Genomic DNA, 21,839 nt, shown 5'->3' with positions numbered 1-21,839 from the left:
CAATCAGTGAGCAAGAAGTAAGTCTCCAGTGATACATGTGTCCCGGGGTTTCTTGATTCCGACACAAGCCTCCTAGGTTACCCCCCTTAAAACTGGGCTCCAAAGTGACAAAGAGGGACTTTGTGTCCAGAAATGACACAAAGACCACTTAAAGCTACCAAAAGGACCACCCCAAACCACTTTCTGGACACACAGTACATACAGGCTACTAAGCAATAACACTGAGCTGCCAGTAGGCACAAAACAGCAGCTCCCACTCCCACCCCCTAGAGGACCATGGACAGTGGGGAAGAGGAAGGGCAGCCTATGGCAGCTCACCAGGTCTCTCCCTCCATGGCTGGCACACCTGCTGTGGCAATGTCCTGGGGCCAGAGAGGTAAGCCAGGCTAGAGGCTAGACTGCAGGTCATGGAGGACCAGAGCATCTCTCCGCCAGCGGCGGCAGGTGGGGAGCAAAGATGAAGGAGAGAAGTGCCCTGGGAGGGGAGTACAGCGGATGCTTGACTGAGAGAAGGCAGATACACTTGACCTCTGAATGAGGACAAATGAGTGTAAAGATTCAGACCTCGAGGTTTTGGCTCTCCCTCCTCCTGCAGAGGGAGTATGCTATTCCTAGTCCCCCACAGACTCACTCCTCCGCCCATTCTTCCTGTGACACCCCCAGCAGAGGTGCTGGCAAAGGAACAAGATGGCAGCTTGAAGACCCCTAGCCCCGTCTCCCTGGGGTCCATCTCCACTGTGTCTTTTGGTGTCGTTCCACAGGAGAAAGTTAGAAGACTTTCACGGCCTCCTTCTGTTGACACCTGTCATCCTTCTCTATCTCCACTCCTCCTTCCTCTCCCTCCCTTCCCCCGCCCCCCCTGACTGACAGCTTCCTTTGTGGCTGCCTCCGCTTCCACCAGCACAGGTGTGCCTGCAGATGTTCTACCCAGGGAGATGCTGCAGTAACTGGTGAGACCATCAGGGTGAGACAGACATCCTCGATGACAAGGAGGTGTGGCCTCTAGCCAGCTGTGACCAGGTCACCGATGGTGCGCAGAGGCTGGTGTTCCAGTGCCATTCTCCAACGACCAACCTATGTGTTAGCTCATCCTCTGGCTCACCCTGGCCCAACCCTCTTGGCTGCCGGCAGGGGGCTAAGAGGATAGAGGGATCCCATGTTAGAGGTCCTTGCCTGGGTCAGGTCCTCAGACATAGGGGTGTTGGGACCACCAGTCTTCATTTCCACTAAAGGGCTCCTACCCAAAGTCCTCTGCCGTGCTAGGGGGCAGACACAGATGGCTCAGTGAGGGGTAGGTTAAACTCCATCTGGCTTGACTATGAGATCAAGAACCTCAGAGAGGGAACACTGTTGCTCTCCTGCCACAGTAAGCTCAGCACTTCACGGTCGCCAAGGTCCCTACTCACCTATGCATCCATTCATTGTGCTTCTCATGCCCAGCACGGCTTTAGGCACTGGAGACAGAGCAGTGGCCAAAAAAGTCTCCACCCAGGAGTGAGCTGAGGAGAGGGCCAAGCTGCGGCTAGGACATGCTCAGCTCTGTTCAGAACCCATTAAATCTGAGAATGCTATCCCCCGCCCCCTTTCTCTGGAAGGCACAAGGGAGCCCTAAATAATCTTGAGCCACTCAGGATCAGGAGAGCACCAACAGCTACCGAGGTGAGGCAGAACCCAGAAGGGGGCTAGAGAATATGGTGTCGATGAAACACCACAAAGCTGCATCCATGAGGAGGAAGTAAGCACACTCAAAGGCAGTAAAGATCAGACACTAATGCAGTGGCCATGGTGACGTGGTAGCTTTCGCTGTCTCTGGGGGAGCAGTGGAGGCATAGCTGAGGACTTGAAAGCCAAGAGTGGCTCAGAAGAAGGGGGACTGGGGAATGGAAGAAAAGCACCGACTGATTCTTCCAAGACAGTCTGCTTAGAAGGGGATGGCAGGACAGCAAGGCTTGGGGGAAGGGAGGGACTTTTACTATGATAAAAACAAGCCTGCTTCTCTGGAGGCAGGGGTGATGCTGATGATACAGGAGCAGGTGACTGAGGAACTCTGCCCTCCAGCAGGTGAGGGCTCCTGTGCACAGGCCCACAGGACACTCATACCTGGAGGCCATGTGGTTAGGGACTTGTCCTCATTCTTCTGCTGAGAAAACTGAGAGCAAGAAGGCCACCTAAACTCTAAGATCAGTCTCCCACAAGTTCCCTTCCTCATTTGTCACTCAGTCTTTACTTCCTCTTTTCATGGGGAGAGGGGCAAGAGTCTGTCCCCAAAGCCTGTGCACTCAAGAGTGACAGTCATCACTCTGGACAGCCATCCCCACACCTTAGATCCCTCAGGAGAAAATGTCTCCCTTAGAGACTTAACTCCTCTCATTTACTAGTTCAACCCCTGGTGATGAGAGAAGGCCCAGCTCTGTGTGACCTTAGACAAGTCCCTTTGTTCCCTAGTGCCCCAGTGTCTCCCATGGGTAGGCAGGCAGCCTCAGGTGGCCTGGTAACATCTCCCAATATCAGCTTCCTCATCCATTCAATGGCAGATAAGAGAACACCTGTCTGTGAAAGTGAGTGGAAGGGCAAATAAATTAGGATCACATGCAGCACTCAGCGGCACCTGGTGACAGGCTCGTCACTGGCGATATGAGAACAGAGGGAGAGGTTCCCCCCCATCCTGCCATGGGATGGCCGTGATCTTCCCAGCAATCACTGGCCCTCACAGACAAGACCCACTCTCTCTTCTGCGTCCTCTTATTTCCTATGCCCAAGTGGAAGACCGGGCACACAGCAGGCAGGAGATCAACTTCAGCTACAAGGAAGACCTACCAGCTAGGGAGGCCCAGCTGCACGCTGCAGGCCACTCGAGCTGTATAAGTAACTAAGGCCCCTGAAAGACCCTGAGGCACTGAGAAACAACGTGACTTCTCTATAGCCACACAGACCTGGACTGTCTCCCATCACCAGGGGTTGAACTAGAACAGCCTGGATCTGGACACTAGGGTCCAGAACTGTCTCACCCCAACTGTCTTCCTACAGAGGAAGGGCACAGAGCCAAGGAATGAGTACACCCAACACAACTGGCCGCAACCCTGAAGGAAGCAGTTGGGTGCAGGAGGGGTAGAGAGCTGACCTGGCTGGCTGCCCTGCAGGGGAGCACATCTCATCCCAAGGCCCAGGGGCAACTCTCGCCCGCTCTCATGACCACTGCAGGTCGGCCGGTGAGGCTTCATGAACAGCTTTTTGAAATGTCACCAAGAACAAAGCTCCCTTTTCTGCAGGCTCTGAGTATTTACAAGCAAGCACAAATCTGTGAGAAAATTCAATTGAACGCAGATGGCAGGAAATTCCTCTAAAATGACAGTGGCCAAATGCAAACCACAAGACATGAAAATAACCCAACATGCTAGACGTGAAGAACCTATCTTATAGACTTCTCCTCGTGCGATTTGCAATCTGTGATGGATTACCGGGAAGACAGACTGCAGATTTATTGGACTTCTGTAGAACACGGATTCCATTTGCAACAATTAAACCATCCTCGGTGAAGAACGGGGTCGGAGGGGCGAGCGGGAGACGGTGAAGTGACGGCATGTGGTGTGAGTCTGATAAGGGCTGGGGTCAGAACTCCAGAGCCAGTGCTGGCCCAGCTCAGGTACAGGCTGGCTGCTGAGGGGGGCGGGGGCGAACAGGGCAATCCAGCTCAGCTGACTGACACCCAAGCACATGGTGCCAAAGGCCCGGCTCTGTGTGGAGGGACCAGGGGAACGGCACACAGGCAGAATTCCACAGGGGCAAGTATAACCAACTCCACTGGTGCTCTGGACAGCACTGTGTCACTGGACAGGCCCTAACGATGGCTGTGGTCTGAGAGGTGGCATGAGGTACCATGGGCAAAGACAATGGTGTGGCCAGTCCCCACACCGTAACAAAGCAGCTATCAGCAACAGACCATACCGTCTCTGCCTGTTGAGCTCTGGCTCCTTTTCAGGTTTATTACAGATAGCACTAGGCCTAGGCTGGGCTTAGAGCACACAGCCACACTGCCCTTGGCTAAACAGAACCTGTGCTGTGTGCTGGTAGCTGGATTACCAATGACACACCTAGGCACCCGCAAATGTGCTTGGACCCTGTAGGACCCTGGTCCACCAAGCAGACAGTGTCCCAGGTGTGTGTGGGTGGAGCATAGTTGACGTCAGTGTTGACAGATTAGATATCCCAAACTGTGCAATGAGTTAAGTGTCTTCCTCACATAGCTAGGCTCCAGTCCCTGTAACATGCCCTATACTACTCCTGGCCTTGGAGGGGCACAAATGTCTCCAAGAAAAGTCAAGGGGTGGGGTAAAAAAGCCATCTGTGTGGTATTCTTCCTCTGAAGGCTGTGGCTGGAAAACAAACAAACAAACAAACAAGCAGCAGCAAAAAACCACCATGAGCAGATATTCCCTGGCCACAAGTCTGATGTTATGGGGCTCACCCCCCTTCTTAGCCTCCTAGAAACCTGACCTCCCTGCTGGATATCACACAGTACAACATGCACAGCAGGAAGAGCCTAATGGGTAGCCTTCCTGCCACCACTATGTGCCAACATATGATGGACCAATCTGTCCTGTACCCTCAACCAGAACACCTGAGAGCTGAACCTCACAGCCAAAGGATTGCCTGAGGAGCCTGGCCCCAAATCCCTGGCCCATAAACTGGTGGGACACATTGAAACTTTTGGGCCCCCTGGGGTTCTTCCGAGGGGGGTCGGTTTGTTAGGTAGCCTGTGCATCTTTGCCCCGTCCCCATTCCTTACGCTTCCTACAAACCTACTCTCTCCTCCAGGAGGATCTACCCAGCCTGAGTTCCCAGCTGCTTCGCTGGTCTCTTTGGTTCTCCTTAACCATGCTATGCCAGGGGCCTGTCACACCCACAACTCCTCACTGGGATCCAAAGGCCCGAGAAGCCTTGACCACCCTCCAGCCCCATGCTCACTCAGGCCCTAAACTGACCATTTCTCCTTGGCACTCCCAGACTGTGTACTGCTGGACCTGCTGTTCCCTGTCAGTTACCCACGCTCCATAAATTCTTCCTCATCCTTCAGTGCCCACCTCAGAGCCAGGACATTTGCTGTCTGCCCTTCTCCCTCTTAGCCTTCACCACCCCTTATTACCACACAGTGTGAAGCCACCTGAGGAGGGCGCAGAGGCTCTTGGGGTTTGTCTGCCATGTGCAAACATGGTACTGGATGCGGGATGTAACTATTTCACAAAGTTAGTAAAATAAGAAATGTATAATATAGGAAGGTCAACACAGGTTATGGCCCCAAGTGGTCTTTAAGAAGGACAATATGAAAAGCTAGCTTCTAGCAAAGAATTCCCAGTGGCTGCCATGGGCTCCAGATCCAAGAAGGAGACAGAAGGGACTTCTTGGAAAAGAAAGGCTATGCCAGAGGCCGTGTCAGTCTCCTCTAGAGCTTGAGTCCTCTTAGGTGGGTCTGACCCCACCCTCCTCTGACCCATCATGCCTGTTCCAGCTAGACAGCTCTCCTGTGTCCACGGTGCTCCTTGGCAACGGTGGCTGGACTCAAGATGACCTCCACTTCAACTACAGCATCACACCTGCACAGGAAGAGCACTAAGCTCTACACAGAGCAGGCATGATGAGTACAGTTAGCAGAATGAGTGAACGAATGAATGAGTGAGTGAGTGAGTGAGTGAATGAGTGAGTGAATGAATGAGTGAGTGAATGAATGAGTGAATGAATGAGTGAATGAGTGAGTGAATGAGTGAGTGAATGAGTGAGTGAGTGAATGAGTGAGTGAATGAGTGAATGAATGAATGAATGGTCATGGAGCTGTGCAGGCCTGGACCCTTTACCGCCATCTTGGCTGAGTAACCCTGCAGATGCCTCTTCTATAAGCAGGGACATCACAAGATGAGTGTGATTTGTAACTGGCAGCCATCTCAAAGGCTCATTCACCTGTTCTGATATTGGGGTTTCATCCTGAAACAGAAGTCTCCTACCTGCCCAATTAGCTGTCCATGGAAACAATCTCCCAACAGTGAAATACCTCCAGATAGCTTCTCTCCCCAGACCACCCCATACAGGGTCCACATGGCAGGAAGCACCTCAAGGAGGTCTGGGGACACAGTGACTGTCTGGCTGGTACTTAGGAAGGTGCTACAGGCAGGCTGGGATCTCACGGGGACACTAGCAGCACACGAGGCCAGGCAGACAGGGATACACACTGAGGAGGACAGTGCTGAGTGCCCAGACAGGCTGGGTGCCTTTAAACAAAGAGCTAGGCCCAGCATGAGCACCAATAAGAAGCCTTGCATTGGGACGGCAGCCTGTTCCTCACGGACACTGAGCTTCCTTGTCCCTGAAGATGTGTCACCAAGTGGCTGCATTGCTGCTCAGCGGAAGGCCTGCCCTCATGAACACTAACTGGAAATGAAGACTCTTGAACCTGGAAATGGCTGGAACCCCCAAGTCCTCCAGGTCACATCTTGTCAGATACAAAGTCCTTCCTCGGACCATGGGCCACGAAAGGCGTGTGAGGGCCAAAAGAGTAAGAACGTGAAGATGCTCTGCAAAGCACAAAGCAGTGTAAAAATGAGAGGCCCAGTTATTTGAAACAGACTTCCCAAAGAGCAGCCTCCGAGGGCCCAGGAGAAATGTGCCCTCCGCCACTATTGGAACTATGTGTTCCTGTGAGATAATGGACATGAGGACGCTCTGTATGTGAATCTCGGCACAAGTGGAGTCATTATCATTGCTGTTATCACAATGATGACGGCACCGATGGCCACTGCTGCATCCCTCTCCTGCCTGGGGGGGGGGGGCAAGATGCATAGGAAGGGAGGTGGGAGGCAGAGAGCTTCAGTGGTCCCACCAGATGCTCTAAGGATGCCCAGATCCACTGGGTGAGCTGGTCCTCCCACTCCCACCTGAAATTGGCCCGTCCCACCTCCAAGTAGTTAGAGCACTGTTCCAGACACTCCTTTGGTCCATTCCCCAATTCAGCAAGTCACCAATCATGACAGAGACCATGGTTTACTGAGCTGTACCACATGCTCATGTAATTCTTACTTCTTAAAGTTTCTACTACCCCCAAGTCCTCTCATGCAAACCCTGCAACATCTCCATTTTATAGATGAGGACATTAAGGCACAGAAAAGCTAAGTAGCCTTTCAGTCAGGGTCACAGTGACAGCTGGCAAACAGCACGGCCAGAGTTTAAACTTGAAGATTCTTTTTGTGGTGCAAACCTATACTTTGCTTCTCCTGCCTCCCAAATGGCCTTGTATCTCTCCTCCAGCCTCTGTGACCATCGGTACTAACCAAGGCAAGGCCATGGCAGAGCCAACTCAGTCTGAGTGACCCCTGGTTCCTCACTAGTCTCCTTGGTCTGTCTCGACCACTGAGTAAGGAACTCTTGGTCTTGGGTCTGCCTTGTCAGTTTCTAAGGCCTAGCCCACAGCTGAGCCCCCAAGCAGGCAGGGATCAGCAATTGCTGACAGGGACACAGTCTGAGCACAACCCCCCCCCCCCTGAGAGGCCAAGGCACTGCGAGGATGCAGAGACGCAGCAAGCAGACATCTTGGTATGGGCCTGCCATCCTGCAGTAACTCAAGAATGGCCCCCATAGACTCATTGACTAGGTCAGCAGTTGGTAAAACTGTGAGAAGGTTTAAGATGGTGGACTTTTTGAAGGAAATGTGTCACCAAGGGGTAGGCTTTGTGGTCTCAAAACTCCACGCCACTACCAGTTGGCTCTCTCAGCCTCGTGGTTGTCTCCTGCCTGCTGCCATGTTCCCTGCCATGATGGTCGTGGTTTCTAATCTCTCGTACTGTGAATCCCCAAATAAAGTGCTTTCTTTTGTGTTGCTTTGGTCACGGTGTTTTGCCACAGCAACAGAAAAGTAACTAAGACACCCGCCAATCACTTGATTAACCAGCCAAGCACTGTCTGAGGGCAAGTCTGGAGGACAGGGCGGATGCTGCCGGATGAGGTCAGAGTGCACAACAGAAGACAAGGTTGCTGTCACCACTGCAAGGACTGTGGCTTACACCGAAAGAGTGTGTGTGACTAAGACTCAGCCCCAGAGAAGCCAAGATGGAGGCAGGAAAACTAAACAGGGGATTACAGGGAATTTACCCAAGTGAGCATGATGCTGGCCTGGCCAGGACAGTGACAGGAAAAAAAAGAAAAGAAAAGAAAAGAAAAAAATTAGTACCCTGTCCTTATTGTCAAAGTAGAGCCAACAAGATTTCAGATTTCAGGGTGAGTCAGATGTAAGGCATAGAACAAAGACAGAGAGACATTGCCATGGGGGAAAGAGCAGGACAGAGAGAGACGGGGCTGCTGGCTTGATTCGGAATGAGTTAGGCTTGAGATATTTGCTAGACTTGCAACTAAAAGTCAGAGAAGTCTGTAGTTCAGAGGTGAGGCCAAAGGAGGAGAAACAGACTGGGGAATTAAGCAAACCATATGTAAAGATGAACGTGTGACCAAGATCCCTGTAGACAGGGATGGCAGCCTTGCGGCCCGTGACCCCGTGGAAAAGAGGCTGAAGAGTGGAGGGAATAGGCGCTACCATGGAGGGGGAAACCGCATGTCCTGAACACAAACCAAGTTAGTGTGTCAAAGAGGGGCATGAGCACCTGGGCCTCTGCTAGGGAAGGGTCATGTAGGATGAGAGACCTTCATGGTGGCATGCTCAGGACAGGAGCCTGGTGGAACAGACTCAGGGAGAGGAGGGGATTGCCAGTTAATCCTTCCAGCATCCCCAAGAACGACTTCTCGGTTACTTACTTCATAGAAAACAGTCATGGTGTGCTTGGGGTTACACAGCCAGGGAGTGTGAACGCTAAGCTCTGACCCCCTAGAAAGTTGGCTCCATTCTACTCTGGGACTGCCCCTCCAGGAGCAGCCTCACGGAGCACCCGCTCGGCACACACCACTCTTGACAGCAGCTCTGCCCAGTGTCCACAGCTCACCTGCTCTTTCCCCAACCAGCACGAGAGAATGCTTCTTATACAGACTCAGTGTCTGAAGTCAGGTCTGAGGCCTCAGACACCAGACAGGATAACACTGAGTCCGCTGGACGGGGTGGCCACTTGCTCATACAGGGACAGGGCAGTCTGAACAAAAGTGGTCCAACTTTACACTGGACCTTTTGCAAGGCTGATAATCACGTCAGTGACTGTGGAGACACTGGGATGCTGCAATTCTAGTCTAGTTACAATCTACCTTGAGCTATCTTCAGCCCCTTTAAGAGACACTTCTTGCCCATCTCTGTGTCTGACCTAATGTCCCTGTGACTAACACATAAAACCTTTTGGAATGAATAAACAGACCACTAGCTTCCACCAACCACAAGGCTAAGGGGCCACGTCAGAAGCCTGTGGGAGGGCTTCCCCCACTTGGCCTTAACCAATGTATTTTAAAGGGGCCTTGGTCATGACTTTGTTCTGTTACCACTCAGTTAACACATTGGAACACAGAATTTAGGGAGACTTGGATCTGTGTTTTAGGGTCATGGTCACTCATGTTTGGCTCCAGGATAACCTATTCTCCTGTTTGAGATGAAAGCTGTGTTTCCGCATCAGTGACAGCCACCTGACTTACATCCCCAAGTCCCCTGCCTGACAGAGATCCTAGGTGCTGGGCATAGTTCATGTCCCCTCAGGGTCCAGCCTGTCTCCTCTGCAACCTCATCTTCCCACCTCTCTGGTCCTCCCTAAGGGTCCAGCCTGGAATATTTCCCCCAAATCTTCTGAAACTCAGCAAAAAGGGCCTAAACCTAGGGAGGCCCTAGGTCAAGGAAACGGCTCTGTATTACCTCATGACCTCAGCAGCACCTTCCAAACCCCCTATCTGTGGGTCTTCCAGCCATGCAGGGAGCTTCAGGGCCAGTGATTAGATGCTGTTCCCTCCCAATGCCCCAACCTGTAGCCTTTCCTTCTGTCCTTCTCACCAGGTGCTCATGAAAGCTGAGGTCCAACCTTCAGCCAAGATGGCCCTGGGCTTCTCCAGCTGTTGCATATCTAGGAGGTATAAGCTGTGGGGCTAATGTAGGTTGATGTCACTATGCAGGTGGGGGCTGGCACCAGTTAGGTCATGATTGGACAGTAAAAAAGTAAGGCAGGGACAAAGTTTTTGTAAGGCAGGAGAGAAGGAGAAGGAAAAAGAAATCAAGATGGAGACCAAGAAAGATGCCCTAGATCCGGGTGGTCTTGAATTGCCAAGGTAGCTGGGATGGATTTCTGTAGGCAAATTTATCTTTTCTAGGTGGGTGGTTTATATCCTTATCAATTGGTTGTGAGCTCATTGTGTGGATGTAGTGTGGATTGAGGATTTAACAGATACATCTCATTGTTGGGCTGCAGTTCGTTGAGTCTTGATTTTAACGGGTTGTTGGGAGTTTATGCCATAACTATTAGCGGGGGGCTGTTGGGAATGTAAACAGAGCAGCGGCAGAGGGTTACAAGAGGGTAGCCTCCATGGGGAACAGGGGGTAGATGCTAGAAATGTGAACAGAGTCCGCAGTAAGAGAGCCACGAGATGGGCGGCCTCTGTATGAAACCGGTGTGGCAGCGACCCGCCTGGGCCAAAGAGTACTTTGGGGGCAGTGTGGAGTCACTGAGATAAATCAGCACTGATCCCGGTGTCCCGTTGGAGCTGGAACTAGCGAGGGCAGGACCACAAGGGTACGCACGGAAAACCGTCCTGTTGCAACAGGCTAACACTTTTATCCTTGTCCATGTGCTGGCACAAGCCAGTTTTATGTCAACCTGATAGAACCTAGAGGCATTGGAAAGAGGGAACCTCAAACAAGAAAATGTTCCCATTAACTGGCCGATGGGACACTTTCTTACTGTGGTTTGTGAAGGTTATAGCCCATTTTCTCCCACATGGTGGTGTGGATACCCAGGACCACCTGACCTTTCTAATGTTCATACCATATGGATATGCCTCAGAAACACTGAGGCATATCCACAAGGGAGGTCTACTGCTGAAGGCCACACAACAGACTAGGAAGCCCCTGCACTGTGCCTGGATGTCCCCTTTAGCTAAATTGGTCTATCTCCCTCAGTCTGCTGGGGCTCTTCATCCAGACCTCCTCTATGTCTGCCAGAGTTCTTAACTTGTCTCTGTCCTGAAAGCATGGCCATGGGGAGGTGTGCCCAGGCATCCTGCACAGACAGGGCACCCTCAAGAAGGGGCGATATAAACAGAGCCTTGTGGCCCCTCTGCTACCTGAGCCCCCTCTATGATCCCATCTCACAGTACAGGACCAGGACCCCAGCAGGGGCTCAGTCACAGGCAGGTGGATGGGGGTATGGGGGAATCTTTTCTACCTCATAAGACTGGGTGATAGTCTGTCCCCTCTACCCGTATCTCCAGGATGGACCAGTTCCTTCTTAGTCCCTCATTTCACAGATACCTCTGTGCCAGGCAGTGTGTGAGGGCTAAGGCTGTCAGAAAGCAAGCTGGATACATCCCAGGCAGCAGCCAGCAACTAGGCCCGGCCTAGCCCCACGTGGGCCATATGTTATGTGAGCAGAGCAGTCTTCATATGCACGGATTCTGGAAGGAAGCTGTCTGTCCACCAAAGACTCAATGACCAGGCAGCTCATGGCCCAATGGGGCCAGCTGACAGTATTTGGTCTGATTTGTGGCAGACACTTGATGTTGTACAGGCTCCATGACAACATGTGGAGATTACTGGTCTGATTTGTTAACCGAGTGACTCAGCCCTAAGACAGAAGTGGCCAAGCAGCCACAGCACAGACAGGAATCCCATTTCTGGACCAGACCTTCAGATTCAGAGATAAACCAGTTCTGACCAAAGGGTTCAGTGCACACATGTGGTGCACATAAACGAATGTGGGCACGGATACAGACGAACATACACACAAAACAATAAATCTCTCTCTTTTTTAAAGGTTCAGCCAGCAGGAACCTGATGATCCCCAGTCTGAACTCACCTCTTCAATGAGGGGCCACAGCACCCAGTCAGACAATGGCTTGTGCTGCACAAGGTTTGCAGATGAGACAGTGACCTCTGGACTGTCCATCTCCCCCAGGAAAACTCCCCAAACCCAGATCTGATGTCCCCCTTTTAAGCCCTGTAACCTCTTTATGTAATCATCTCAGACATCCATGCTGTCCTAACAGGAGGGCTGTTGGTCACTCAAAGCCTGGGGAGCAGGAGGTGGGGGGGAGTCTCCCTCATCACTTCCTGACACCTAGATGTCAACACACAGTAGATAATAAAAGATTGTATGGTCCTGTATCTTAATTTTCTAAAAGGAAGAGACTTTTTGGCTCATCCTAGGACATCAGCTAAATTAAATCTAGTAGGAAAAAATGTCAAGGCCCATGGTGGTGTCCAAATTCTCCACCGTGGGGAGCAAGGGAGAATGAATGAATCCTGAGCTGTCGCCATGGCTGCAGCCACACCATCCACTCCGATGCCTCAGCAACGTGGGAGTGGCAAAGCTTTCTCCATGAGGTGAGGTTCAGAGGAATGGCAAAGGCTTCCTTGTGTGGGGAAGCGGGTGTTGATAGTGTATGTAAAACTGTCCACCATAGTTTTCTCCCCCGATGCTGAAGGCCTGAAGACTGCTCCCCTACGAAGGCTCCTCCTAATGAGGTGAGCATAACAACCATGCCTCCCTGTCTGTATGGATATAGTAACCCCACCTCCTTCAGCTGCATACAGCAACCCCACACCCCTATTCACCCCTATTCAATTGTACATATTAAATACGATAGGCAGGGTGCTGTAGCTTCTCCATCAGAAAGCCCAGTCCACCCAACCTCAGCCTTCCTGTTCATGTGCACATGTTTGTCTTTTCTGCATTCCCCCGATGCCCCAACCAGGTCCATCCCTGGATCTGTGCTCGACACCACGCTCTACGCTGGTCTCTGAGCCCTCCTAGCAAGCTCCTGCCTCTGTGGGACTCCCAGAAGACTAACCTGTCTTGGTCTAGTCACATTTGCATTCTCTTTTCCCTCTGTGTCGTTTCCAAGGTGCTGTGATCATCTTTGCTCTCTCCCAACACATCACCCAGCCAGCGAGATCTACGAACGACTCAAGCTCTCTTTAAAGCACGCATGTGCACAAGCAGGGGAAACTGGTGTTGCCCTCTGTGGGGGAATTTGTGGGAGAATGCATCTCATTCTGAGTTAGTCACTGCTGGATTGATAGACAGCTGCTAGGTGAGAACTTGTTTAAAACTACAAAACCCCAGGAGAGTAGAGCTTTTCTTTACAGCTGTAGATCTTTCTAACAAGTAGAAGGCTAGAAAGGACAACATGGTGTCAACATGGTGATGAGCTCTCAAAATACTTTTACCAGCAGAAGAAAAATGTCCAGGCGCAAAACCCATTCTGCACAGTCCAGCTGGGCTGGCTGGGTCATATGAAACCATATCTGGAAAGGGACCTGAGTACCTCACAGAAGGAGGATAGACCCAGTGACGCCTCTGAAAAAGAGGTCCTTCGCACCAGCAAGAAGAATGAATGCTCAGCCTCCTCCCTGACTAGCTGTCAGAACACCAGACGGTGCTGTGCAAGTCGCCAAGGGAAGGAAGCAATGAATAGTCCTACCTGGCTGTGATGCCTATGAACCACAAGAACCATCAGCACCCCTGAAGTTGCAGTAGTGGCACTAGGTGGTAGCCAGCAGCCGTCTAAGTGGACTTACGGCCTGCACATCAGGAGGAAAGTCATGCCTGCTACTGGAATCCTAACCAACTATCCGGGGCTAGTGAAGACATGGAATCTAAAAGAGAACCCATTGCTGCCTCTTTACTAGAACAATCTATTTCCAAACAACAGTCTAGATATTTACACCCACAGATAACTGTAGCTCTCACCCCTTGTCAAAGAAGCGTCTCTCTGCAGCAGAGAGAAAATGAGAGGGAATCACGACTGGGCAAAAGACAGAGATCAACTGATCGTGGATGCCCCCCAGCAGATACATCTGCAGCCCAACTCTGGCACCTGAGGCTCAGAGAACATAGAAGAAGAAAGGGTGGAGAGGCTGTAAGGGCCAGAGGATGGGGAAGCCTGTTGTGAGTTTCTGTCTCCTTCAAATGAGCGCGAAGCAACACCCATTACACCTCGCCACTGTAGCAGCCTAAACAAGGCTGGAGCAATGACAGTCCAATCGACATGGTAACATGGAAGGGGGAATCCCATGGGGCCCCACCCTCAGACAAAGGACTGCAGGCAAATCATGACTGCCAAAGGACGGGGAATTCATTCGTCTTTCCCAGGGATGAGGCCCATGATTGGTTATCAAATGCCAAGTGGTCAGCCCTGAAATCACACACACCCACAAGTAACACTAAACCAGACTCAGCAGGTTTCTATACGTGTGTGTGTGTGTGTGTGTGTGTGTGTGTGTGTGTGTGTGTGTGTGTGTGTGTGTGTGATGATAATGAAAAAGAGGCCATGAATTTGAGGAAAGTAGAGAGGAACATGGGAGGGGTTGGAGGCAGGGGCAGGAAGGCCACCCTAATGCACCTACCAGGCATCCTCACTGTTCCAGCTGCTAAATGGGACAGAAGAAGTGCAAGGCACCACCTTCACTTCCCCAGGAAAGGTCTTGGGAAACAGCTGGAGCAGTTAGAACAGCTGTCCTCCATCACCTGGGGTCAAGATGCTCCACCTGTCCACACCCCACCTGCCCAAGCCCCATCATCCTCCTCACACAGGATGGGACCATAACACCCATCTGACCCCACTCAGCTAGATGGAGTTCTACCTCCCTGCCTCTCACATTCCCGTACCCCTCTCAAGGCCCAGCAAGAAAGTCACCTTTCCAGGAAGCTTTCCCTGGTTCCTTTCTATTCCTCTTGCAGAAAAGTCACCCTGCTCCTCCCAAACCCAGAACGCCCCCTTCTCCTTGGACTATTTACTTAGCTGTGGGCCTGGTAGCCACACCATTTGCTCAGCTGCACATCTGTGATCTGGATAGGCAGCAAGGCCTCTCTGACGAGTCAAATCCCACCCTCCTGGTCCAGTAGGTGTGTTAGGGTCACCTGAAAGTCTTTAACTTGCAGACCCTCAAGGCAGCCCTGCAGCTTGGACCCAGTATGGGTCGCTGTGCCCAGGGCAGCATGGGGGTGTGGATCTGCAGCAGCTCTGGTCTCCTCTCTCCACCCCACTCACAGCTAAGGCACATGGCCCAGCATGCCACTCCAGCACCAGAGTCTTATCACCCGAGCTGGCAAGTGCTGTGTGTTCCCTGCCACTGCCTGCTATAAAGGCCGAGTGGCGCCATCGACGTGGAAGCCTCGTTCTGTCTGGATCCCGAGAGTTCTGCCTCCCTAATCACACACTCCACTTGGGACCACGTCACCCTACGGCTCTAACCCTGCCCACGGCCACTGCACATCGCTGACGTGGCTTAGACAGCCTTTCAATGGAGCTGGGGTGCTATGCCTCTGAAACAACCTGAGTGGCATCAGGGCCACCTCCAAGAAAATGGCCCATATCAGGAAAATCGGCCCATTCTTCTCACTATGTTTCAGGGAGAGAGTGAGCCAAGCAGCCCAAGAGAGAGGTGGGGACCTGGCTTCAATCCCTGACTCTGCCTCTCAGGCATACCTCCAGGGAGCCTTCCAAGGCCCCTCCCTATGGACACCCCCACTTACTAGAAGCCTACACTGTCCCCCCACACTGGGTTTCCTCTCAGTTGGCTCAGGGGTCGGGACAGAGTGGCAAACATCAGAGTTTACTGCACTGGCAGACCTAATTTTTAGAAGGATGAAATTCAACGACACAGGCCTAATTTTTTCAAGAGAAAGAAAGGAACCCCTTTCCACCCTACATACCCCTCTGACAAGCAGGACAGTGACAATCTGAAGAATACACAGAAGCCTTTGTGGTCAGCCACTCAGCAGGGATGGAGTGAAGAGAAACTACAAAGTACCTGGGTCAAGGTGAATTGGGTCGGCACTTCCTGAAGTGTGGGTCACAGCCAACACCTCCACACCCCTGGAAACTGCCGGGGAAAAAAAACAATTCTGAGGGCCTGCCTAGCTCTATGTAGAGGCTCAGTGCAGGAGGACCCAGCAAGTGGGTGAGCAAAGCCTGCAGCCTTGGGAGGTGAGATGCCTTGGCAACCACCATAAGCCTGAGTCACTTCAGTTCCTGGTGCCTTAGGTTCGGCCTCTGGGGACAGAAACCAGGTAACTATGCTCCCAAGGCATGCAGATTTGGTCACTGTCCGACCCAGAGCCCCATGGCCCTGTGAAACACTGAGAAGGATACCATGGCATACCCAGACCAGGTCCAGGACAGAGGCCCATGACCTCCAAGACAACAGTTCTCAATCTAATCCCTTCGTGGGGGTTGAATATCAGATATCCTGCATATATAAACTATTTACATAACAATTCATAACAGCAAACTTACAGTTATGAAGCAGCAATGAAACAACTTTATGGTTGGGAGTCAGCACAGCATGAGGGACTGTATTAAAAGGTTGCGTCATTAGGAAGGTTGAGAGCCACTCTTCCCAGAAATGTGCAAGGAAATGCTCAAGTGGCTGGTGGAGGCAGATAAGCAAAACCCTAGGGCTTCAGCACAGCACTCTGAGGTTGAGTTAATGCTGTCTCCATTAAAGGATGCCAGCTCATAACCAGAAGGGACCTGACAGCTCTATTTTACAGAAGGAAGACTGAGGCTTGACGTCATCACACCAGAATGAGGGCATCCCAGCAGAATGTGGCAAGCCAAGCTTCCAGGAGCCAGGTTCGGGGAAGGAGTTGAGACAGAAAGACTTTGAGACCCCTCCTCACCGTGGCCACGGTAATAGGGTCAGTATGTAGTAGTACTAACTTGGTACTACAGACCCAGTACTGATGACCTAGTACTGCTAACTCAGTACTACTCCATAGCGTCAGGCCAGGAGCTCACACAGCCTGAAGGTCAGACTGAGGCACAAAGTCTGTCACCTAGTAACAGCTGGTTTTCGGACACCCCCACTTCTGCTGGACGAGGGTCAGAGGTGGGGTCTATATAACTTCAGTAACCTGGAATTCCCCAAACAGCCTCTTCCCTGAACCTGACTCTTTAAATCACTCATTCCTGCATTCACACAACCACTGCTCTCTGGGCGCCTTCTATATGTTACCCCATGCTGGTGGCCCTAACCTAGCTAGGATTCGTACCTCAGGATCTTAGTTCTATTTTTTTAAGTTCATTTGTTTTTATTTGCATGCATGCACGTGCGCGCATGTGTGTGGGTGTGGGGGGGTTATGTGCTCTACACGCATGCTAGTGCCTGCAGATGGCAGGAGGCCTTGGAAGTCCCTAGACCAGGAATTACAGCTGTTGTTTGCCTGATGTGGGTGCTGGGAACAAAACCTGGGTCCTCTGGAGGAACACGATGAGCGCACCCTTAATCACTAAGCCACCCTTCCCATGCCTAAGAGGAGGCTCAGAGTTTAGTGACCTGCCTGTGGCACACAGAGACACAGGATGAGCAGACACAGGCGCCTGTATCCCACCCATCCCTTCCCTGCCTCCCTGTATCAGAAGCTTGGGTTTGTACCTGGTTCAGGTTGCCTCACAGCTAACAGGGACATCCTAACTTGCCTTTGGTCTATGGGGAAGCCTAAGAGGATAATGAAAAAAGAAGCCATGCCGGCATGCAGTATCACTCAGATCAGCTTGTGTGGCTGACCTCACGCACAGACCTCCAGAGCATTGTTCCTCGATCCCCTCACTCCAGGCAACAGGCCAGCTTCGCATCTCCAGAGAGCTTACTACACAGGCAGAGAACAGAAAGGCTCCATCCAGTCCTCTGGCTACTTCTGTTGGGCTGGCACTGTCTACCACCTTTACCCCCCAAACCTGCCCCTAAAAGCTCTCAAAGGGGTCTGTATCTCCACTCCCCCCTCTCCCTACCCCCACCGGCACCTCCATGCAGCCTGTAGAATCACCCAGAGCCAACAGCCAACAGGAGCCTGTCCAAGCAGCTCTGGGCAATAGCAGACAGAGGAAAAGAAAAGGCAGTGAGACTCTAAATTAAATAGAAACTTCTCTCTTTTATTTTCAGTAAGAAATCATAGACTTGGTTCAGGTACAAAAAATTAATCCTTGGGTTCAGTTTGGGATTCAGCAAATTAGCACCATTTGCTCTGGTTTGGGGTCTGAGGTTTACATCAAGCCTACAGGAAGAAGCAATCTGGGACACACCACACCACAAGCCCGACATGCAAGCTTTGTGGTTCTACTTGAGGGACAGGGATAGGAAAAGACCCTTGGGTGGGGCCAGACTCCTGGTTACCCTCTGGCAAGTAGGTAGCTGCCCAGGCCTGGGAGGAAGAACGTCTCTGGGCTAGCTGGGTCTCCTCTGTGTAGGCTGAGCACTGCTGGCCACAGCTCCCTTCCCTTCGAAGCTCCCCACCTCTCTGAGCCTACCCTTCCTCTTTCAACCCCCTTCCCCACACCCCAGAACTGCACCCCAGCTGGGAACCTCATACCAAGACACTCAACAGCGTCCCTAGAAAGCCTGCACCAGCCCCACTGTGACCCACTCACCCTGCACTTCCCAGGGCACTCACTGAGAAAGGCCTCCGTGAGCACCGTCCTGGTCATAGACCAGTCCCTTAGGGATAATCGGGCTGATCAAGCGGGAATCTGGTCCCTTTCAGTCACAGAACTGCCCTTCTAGTCACAGAACTGCCTTACAGTCAACCAGGCTTGGGGCAACCCCCAAGAAGCAAATCCCGTCTCCCCCAACCCCCCCCCTTCTTAGCTCACAGCACACCCTCTAGCACCCTCTAGGGCCCAGGCAAGGCATCTTCCTCGCTCTACCTTCTCCACCCAGAGCTTTAAGAACCCCTCCAAGTGGCAGGCACTTGCTCTGGAGAACTTGCTTCAGGAGAGGGGTGGGCTCTGTACCAAGGAGCCTTCATACTCACTCCACTCTTGGCCTCTGTGAGCACTGTCTGCAAAGCAAGAATGGTGATCCCTGCTCTGCAGAGTCCTAAAGGTTAAGTGACATGACCCATAGCAAGGACCTAACCCAGCAGCAGGCAAACACAGGAAGTACCATGAATCCCGAGTGCCCTTTCCTCCTGTTGTTAAGGCACCTTTCCCTTTCTGCTGCACCAGACAGGAGCCCGGACAGAAACAAGCTCTACACAAGGGGCTGACAGTCTGACTAAGACTGTGGTTTGTCTATGAGGTATGGTGGGATGGTTAACAATGGACACCGCCACTTGTCAAAACAAGCAGAACGGGAGAAACCAAACAGGCTTCCTCTAGGGAGTCCAGGCATGAGCCTCCAAAAGAGAACACGAGGACACAGCACAGCCTGCAGCTCGCTAGGGATGCATCAGCTGCTACGGCAGAGTAGAGACTGCTAGTGAACCGCTGTGGACAAACACCCCCACATAAGACACTGCAGCCGCAACCTCACCTCAGAATGTTCCCAAAAGTTCTGCTTCCTGGCCCGTCTACCAGTGCAGGGTGGACAGCCAGAGGGAAACAGCCCAGTTTAAAGGCAATAAAAATGTGTTTTTTCTTGCTAAACAAATTAGTTTACATCTGGTGATGTGCAAATAAATAGAAAGACCCAGACCAGACGTCTCCCAAGGCCTGGGTCTCACTCTGTTTGGATCCAGGCCTAGGCACCCGCCAGGAGCACCCTCGTCTCTCGATTGCTCTCACGCCATCCCTGCACCCACTCCCACCCCCCACAACCCTCCGTGCTAAGAACTGCCCGTCTCGAGGTTCTCAGTCTTCCTCCTCCTCAAGGGAGGAGCTGGCCTCTGGTGCTTGCCTCCCGTGTCCCTTCCAAGCTAGCCTTAGGCTCCTCATGCATGAAATGGGAACAATGGTCTCCTCTTGCCAGAGTTGTGGGGGAAATAAACATCTCTGAAGGGCCTGGCACTCAGAAAGCATCCCCATAGTGTGGGATTCCTCCACTGTTCCCTGGCCCTAGCTCCTTGGGAAATACACGGAGTGGACAGACTAAGGTCAGGAGCCCAGTTCTGCCAGTGCACAGAGGCAGAGAAACACAGGCATTCCCACAGCACAGCACAGGACTCCTAGAGGGTCCTGTCAGTGGACAGTTGGCCAGGGCTCTTCAGACAGAAGCAGCAACTCTCAGTTCTCAGAATCTAGGAAGTACCACCTGGAAATAGGCCATTGCTGTCCATCCCACCACATAGGGAAGCCAAGGCCCAGAAAGCTTCAAAAGCTTGCCTGCTTTGGGTAGGAAGCCAGGCCTCAGCCCTTTGGGTATTTTCTAGTCCATGTTTGTGAGGAGAATCTATCGCTTGTAATGAGGGTAGGACTACCAGCTTAGACTTTAGGAGTTAGAGTTCTCCTGAGACTTAGAAATTCCGGGTTCCAGGGCCATGGAGCTCTGGGGAGATCTCAATGAGTGGGTATAGGTCAGTCAGAAGCAGAACAAGAGGGAAGGAGGCCCCTTGGTCTAGGGCAACTATAGAGGGAGAACAGAGAGAAAACTGTGGACGGGTTGGTCTGCAGAAACCCTTCCCAGTTAAAGACTCCATCTGGCCTCTTTGGAACCAACTTTCTGATTATTTCTGATTGTTTCTGTCAGTGGGGTGGGTCTGTGGCCCTACTCCTGGGAACAAATCTAAAGCAAGCCCTGTTGTTCCTTTCCCAACCTTCTGGGGCCAGGAAACTCAACTGTCCTACTTAGTTTTTAACTGTCAAATCAACAAGGCCAGACTTACCTGAGAAGGGGGCCCCAGCTGAATTATCCAAATCGCACAGGCCTATGTGCAAGCCTGGGTGGGGGGCGGCTCTGTCTTGACTGTTAATTGATGCAGAGAGGCCCAGCTCAGTGTGGCTGGCACTATCCCATGGCCATAGGGTAAGAAAGCCAACTATGAGGCCACAAGCAAGCCAGCACTGCAGTGTTACTCCATTGAGTTCCACGTCAAGTCAGTTCATGAGCTCCTGCCCTGACTTCTCTCAGTGACGGAGTATGACCTAGAAGTTTAAGCCAAATAAATCCTTTTCTCTCCTAAGGCTTTTCTGCTCACAGAGTTTTCTCACAGCAACACAGGGAAAGTACAGTGGAAAGTGGTGCAGTCAAGTAGGCTGTATCATGACTTTCTGGCTTTTACGCCTTAGAGGTAAAATTTTTATGAAATATTAGAACTTTGGGTTGGGAAAGCCATTGAGCGCTGTAGGCAAAGCTTAGTGGGCCACTTTTTTTTTTAAAGATGTTTATTTATTTTATATATGTGAGTATACTGACACTGTCTTCAGATACCAGAAGATCCCATGAGTGGTTACGAGCCTCCATGTGGTTTCTGGGAATTGAACTCGTGACCTCTGGAGGAGCTGTCAGTGTTCTTAACCACTGGGCCATCTTTCCCTAGTGAAGAGAACTCTTATGGAAGCTTGGAAGAATGTTGAGAGAAGCAGCAAGGACTCCTGTCAGAACTGGGGCAGGCACCACATGTGTGATACTTTAGACTAAGAATCTGTGTGTGCTGATCAGCTAGGGATAAATAATTAGGTGTGGCTAGTAAGAGATTAGCATCTGTGATGTAAAGTCTGTGCTTCACTGGAGCAGGGAAGTGGTCAGCACACAGAGACTGTCATGGCAGGTGGGGAGGAGCCTACATCTCAAGCTGGCAGTGTGTAAGAGTCACTCCAATGGCATTTTGAAGACATAAAAACCACAGGGTTGACAGGGTCAGGGAGAGAAGAGGAGGCTTGGCACTCTGTAGTAGGATCAGAATCCCTGAAGAAACGCCAGGAAAGGCCATTGGTAAAGATACAGCCTCCATTGTAGCAGCGAACTCAGGATATTGGAGACGCTGAGACTGTGGGACATTTGCCAA

The 21,839-nt window shown here is 51.7% G+C and overlaps 1 protein-coding gene across 5 annotated transcripts in view; it reads right to left on the bottom strand.

The window, feature by feature from the left end:
* Positions 1 to 21,839, bottom strand: part of Glis1 (GLIS family zinc finger 1) — a 191,816-nt gene that overhangs the window by 118,767 nt on the left and 51,210 nt on the right. The window contains exon 1 of one of the 5 annotated variants that reach the window (XM_087548598.1): positions 319 to 795. The exons of 3 other annotated variants lie outside the window; for them this stretch is intronic. In XM_087548598.1, coding sequence (XP_087404724.1) covers positions 319 to 730 — 412 coding nt within the window. In that variant the 5' untranslated portion in view covers positions 731 to 795. Of the gene's footprint in view, positions 1 to 318; positions 796 to 21,839 lie in introns of those variants that run through there. One more of the 5 variants, XM_087548597.1, reaches the window with a different exon arrangement.

The sequence above is a fragment of the Rattus norvegicus genome, chromosome 5 (assembly GCF_021556685.1).
Source record: "Rattus norvegicus strain SHRSP/BbbUtx chromosome 5, alternate assembly SHRSP_T2T, whole genome shotgun sequence".
NCBI lineage: Eukaryota > Metazoa > Chordata > Mammalia > Rodentia > Muridae > Rattus > Rattus norvegicus.
The sequence above is the reverse complement of the archived record's forward strand: the minus strand, read 5'-3'. Positions and strand labels throughout refer to the sequence as shown.